This window comes from Halyomorpha halys, unplaced genomic scaffold, assembly GCF_000696795.3.
Source record: "Halyomorpha halys isolate HHAL.00 unplaced genomic scaffold, Hhal_1.1 Scaffold253.1, whole genome shotgun sequence".
NCBI lineage: Eukaryota > Metazoa > Arthropoda > Insecta > Hemiptera > Pentatomidae > Halyomorpha > Halyomorpha halys.
In genome coordinates, this window is record NW_027111492.1 from 476,049 (window position 1) to 476,665 (window position 617).

The window sequence follows — 617 nt, forward strand, 5'->3', positions numbered from 1 at the left end:
TGTTTGATTCAGGTGATCCTTTCCTTCATGACTGCCATGACCCAGCGTAAGTACATCGGTTATACATTGATGGCCCTTCTAGTTGAAGTCAACAGCGTCTTCCTCCATTCGAGACAACTGCTGCTGTTAAATCAGTGGAACAAGTCCTCTACTGTCTACCGCATTAACAATTCTTTTAACCTAGGTATGTTTCTATATCTATTGATTTTTTAGAAAAAGTAGTGCTTATGTTTCCTGTAATGTGTTTATAATTATTTTAAACAATTAAAGCTCGGTATCAAGAATCTCTAGTGGTTTTGGAAAAAAAAAATTATTTATGTTAAAATTTATTATATTGAGAAGCACACACTTTTTTTTTATTAATCTCTCTATATTGAATGGTTTTGGAATTTCACCTCATACAAGTGATTACTATATGTGCTATGAAAAATAATGATTTTGCTAAACGTAATAGTATTTACTATATATTATAAATCATCATACTTTAGTTACACACTGTAATCGGATAATATGTAAATGATATGCTCTGCCACCTTGACATTTAATATATACAATTTTTATTTGCCAGTGATCACTAGATATAAAACATAAATGTACAATGCACTTCAATTACCATT

The 617-nt window shown here is 30.3% G+C and overlaps 1 protein-coding gene across 3 annotated transcripts in view; it reads left to right on the top strand.

Annotated features, from left to right (window-relative positions):
* Positions 1 to 617, top strand: part of LOC106680312 (TLC domain-containing protein 2) — a gene marked incomplete at its 3' end in the record, with an annotated part of 15,725 nt that overhangs the window by 9,524 nt on the left and 5,584 nt on the right. For all 3 annotated transcript variants that reach the window (XM_067049530.1, XM_067049528.1, XM_067049529.1), the window contains 1 exon segment: positions 13 to 184. In XM_067049530.1, the coding sequence (XP_066905631.1) occupies positions 13 to 184 (172 nt within the window).